This window comes from Styela clava, chromosome 3, assembly GCF_964204865.1.
Source record: "Styela clava chromosome 3, kaStyClav1.hap1.2, whole genome shotgun sequence".
Lineage (NCBI taxonomy): Eukaryota > Metazoa > Chordata > Ascidiacea > Stolidobranchia > Styelidae > Styela > Styela clava.
In genome coordinates this window covers 713,606-717,019 of record NC_135252.1, presented here as the reverse complement: position 1 = coordinate 717,019, position 3,414 = coordinate 713,606, and the positions used below count along the sequence as shown (strand labels likewise).

Below are 3,414 nucleotides of genomic sequence, written 5' to 3'. Positions count from 1 at the left end.
ATCCATAAAATGCTGTTTTAAACAGTTCAGTCCTTTTATTACTTTTCTTCCACATTTGATTCTTGAATGAGACATAACTTGTTGATTGGTCTTCTCAGTACTCCCCATTGAGTTCTGACATCTACATTACGAACTATGTCAAATCTATCCGGATATGTGTTGATAATTCACCCCATTTCCCATTTGCCTCTTGGTACACTGTTGTTTACCACAAGTACTATGTCCCCAACAGTGAAGTTTCTTGTCTTGTCAGGCCATTTTTGACGAATAGCTATGGTTGGCAAATATTCTTTGCAGAATCTTCTCCAGAACTCGTAAGCAAGAAGTTGAACTCGACGCCACTGCAGAGTGCAGACGACTGTAGGAATCTTGATTATCGAACAATCCAGGTGAAATACATGGCGTTGGTCTTTGTAGAAGTAGATGATTTGGGGATAATGGTGCATTATCTCTCGGATCAAAAGAAACCCGACACAAAGGTCTTGAATTGATTATGTATTCTGCCTCCAGAAGCGCAGTGTGCAGAACATCTTGAGATACTACAGGAGATTTATAAAACATCTTGTTCAAAATTCTTCGTATTGATCGAATTAAAATTTCCCAGGAACCTCCTTGGTTGCTGGCTGTTGGAGTATTGAAATACCAGCGTATTTCTTGTTTTCTGAAGAACCCAACTAATTTGGTATGATCAAGCTTCTGTATTTCTTCTCGCAATATTCGTTGAGCTCCTACAAAATTGGAGCCATTGTCACTGTGTAATTCAAAGGGTTTTGATCTTCTTGCCATAAACCTCCTAAGAGCATTTATAAAAGCATCAGTGGACAAATCTTCAGCCAGTTCAATATGAACAGCTCTTGTTGTGAGGCATGTAAATATGCAGCCATATCTTTTGATTTCACTTCTTCCACGTTTGATCAAATATGGGCCGAAGAAGTCAATTCCCGTCGAATAGAATGGTGGTTGGCCAACCTTTAGACGAGCAGATGGCAGTTCAGCCATTAACTGTTCTCCTTGTCGTGTGTTAGCTTTTCTACAAGTTACACATTTATTCAATTCATGCCGAATTGTTGCTCTTGGTCTTGTGATCCAATATTTTTCACGAATAACATTCCAAGTATGAGAAACACTTGAATGCCCAACTTTCTTGTGATAGAAGTCAATGATCAATCTGGTTAAGTGGTGATCATTTGGTAAAATGATGGGATGTCGCATTTCAAATGAAATAGGAGCTTTATCCAATCTCCCCCCAATCCGTAGAATTCCATCAGGTATTATTGGATCCAGTTTTGCAATTGACTTTGTATGCTCAGCTTTCTTCATCTCATGACGAGCCTTCCTGTCACCAATTTCACTTTTGTCTGATAAATTATCAATGACAGATTTGTAATTTTGATGCTGGACATATTTCACAAGTGCTTGCTCTGCATATTGCATTTCTTCCACAGTTATATTTCTTGTGGTAACAGAATTGTGGTTACGAAGAAAACCTTTATATCGTAACACCCATGCAGTAGAAATCTTGAGTCTTTGTAAATCAGAAAAGCTTTTTATGTAGTTGTCCATTGTGTCAATATTCGAAGCAATAATTGTTGCCACTTTCTTTCTTTCTATTGGCTGAAATTCATCAGGCAAGTCTGTTTTATCTTCACAATTTATTGGCCAACTATCTTCATTCTTCCATAAAAATTCAGGTGCAAGCAACCAACGACTTTTATTGATGAATGTTTTCAATGATAAGCCGCGTGATGCGTCATCAGCTGGATTGATTTTTGAAGGCACATGTCGCCATTGAGACGGATTTGACTGTCAATGAATCTTGGCCAATCTATTTGCAACAAAGGTACGAAAACGTTTTCTTGGATTGCATATGCTTTGACGCACTGCACTTGAATCAGTCCAAAATACAGATTCACAATCAGAATTACCCGACTTTAATCGTAGCCACTTGTCTGCTTTTACAGCTAGCACAGCAGCGACAAGTTCAAGTCTAGGAATGCTTTCAGCCCTCGGAGGAGTCACCTTTGCTTTACCACACAAAAAGGAGCAGTGTATTTGGTTATTTTCATCGACCACCCTTAAATACGAAACTATACCATAACCGAAGCTGGAAGCATCTGAGAAATGATGTATCTGACAATGTTTGATATTTCCAAACTCTTGTGGCTTGAAGCATCTTGGAATCGAAATATATTCAAGTTCAGTGAGCTGGTTGAACCAAGTGTCCCATTCTTTGACATTGTCTTCTGTAATTACTTCATCCCAGCCTAATCCTTTTTCAATGATTTCTTGTTGTAACATTTTTGCTACCAGAATCACAGGAGCAAGCATTCCCAGAGGATCAAATAGTGAATTAACCGCAGATAAAATTGTCCTTCTTGTATATGTCTTCAACTTAGGTACAGTTGAACGAAATTGAAAAGCATCGGCATCCACATTCCAAAAAACTCCGGGTTTAGTCTGTTCAGATTCTGGAATTTTGGCCATCACAGTGGAACTATTTGAAATCCACTTTGTTAGATTGAAACCTCCCTTCTTCATCAACTTACAAAGTTGTGTTTTTGTGTCTATTGCATCTTCATCACTATCAGAAGATGTAAGACAGTCATCTACATAAAATCCATTTTCAACAATCTCACAAATTCTTTTATCAATTTCATGACCAAATCGTTTCCCGGTTTCCTTCAAGCAGAATGAAGCAATGCAAGGTGAACTGCAAGCTCCAAATATATGACGTTCCATGGAATATAATTCCGCCTTCTTTGAAATGTCACCATTTGGCCACCAAAGAAATCGCAAAGCATTGCAATCTTCTTTCTTAACTTTAATTTGATGAAACATAGCTTCAATATCAGCAACTAAAGCTATGAGTCCCTTACGAAATTGAGTCAACACACCAATAAGGCTTGACACCAAGTCTGGTCCAGGCATGAGAGTGTCATTGAGAGAAATACCTTTATAAATTGCAGCACAATCAAATACAATACGCACTTTCGGTTTATTTGGGGTACACACCGGGTGGTGGCACAAATACCAAACAGGACCTGCAGGGATATCTTCTTCTTGCGAAAGCTTTTTCGCAAAACCTTTTGTAATATATTCCTGCATTTTTTCTGTGTATTTCTCTCTCAAATCATCATTTTTAGAAAACGTTTCTGGAGATACTCCAGTCTGCGTTCAGCCAATGAATGACTTCCACTTGGCAGCTGTGCTCCAGGACGCCAAGGTAAAGGTATTGGGAAATGCCCATCGAAATGCTCTACAGAGCTCTTCAGAAAATTTAGAACATGTCTATCTTCTTTTGAGGTTGGAAATGTCAAATCTCCAATCTCATCTTCAAAATCAGTGTACCATGTTCTTCTAATCTCTTCTTCAAGTAGCATATCAGACTTCACAAAGTTGACATGGATCTTGTGT

The 3,414-nt window shown here is 38.5% G+C and overlaps 1 protein-coding gene across 1 annotated transcript; it reads right to left on the bottom strand.

The window, feature by feature from the left end:
- Positions 1-249: 249 nt before the first annotated feature.
- LOC144420800 (uncharacterized) lies at positions 250-3,105 on the bottom strand. The gene is made up of 2 exons (XM_078110455.1): positions 1,882-3,105; positions 250-1,803 (listed from the first exon to the last, which is right to left on the bottom strand). Exons 1-2 carry the CDS (start codon positions 3,103-3,105, stop codon positions 250-252), a joined length of 2,778 nt encoding a protein of 925 aa, XP_077966581.1.
- Between the last annotated feature and the right edge of the window lie 309 nt (positions 3,106-3,414).

Bases quoted from the DNA above. Each gene is read 5' to 3' on its own strand.
- LOC144420800 (XM_078110455.1), bottom strand. From the start codon at position 3,105: ATGCAGGAATATATTACAAAAGGTTTTGCGAAAAAGCTTTCGCAAGAA. The intron at 1,804-1,881 runs GTGCGTCAAAGC...ATTCATTGACAG, and splicing joins TTTGGACTGATTCAAGTGCA to TCAAATCCGTCTCAATGGCG.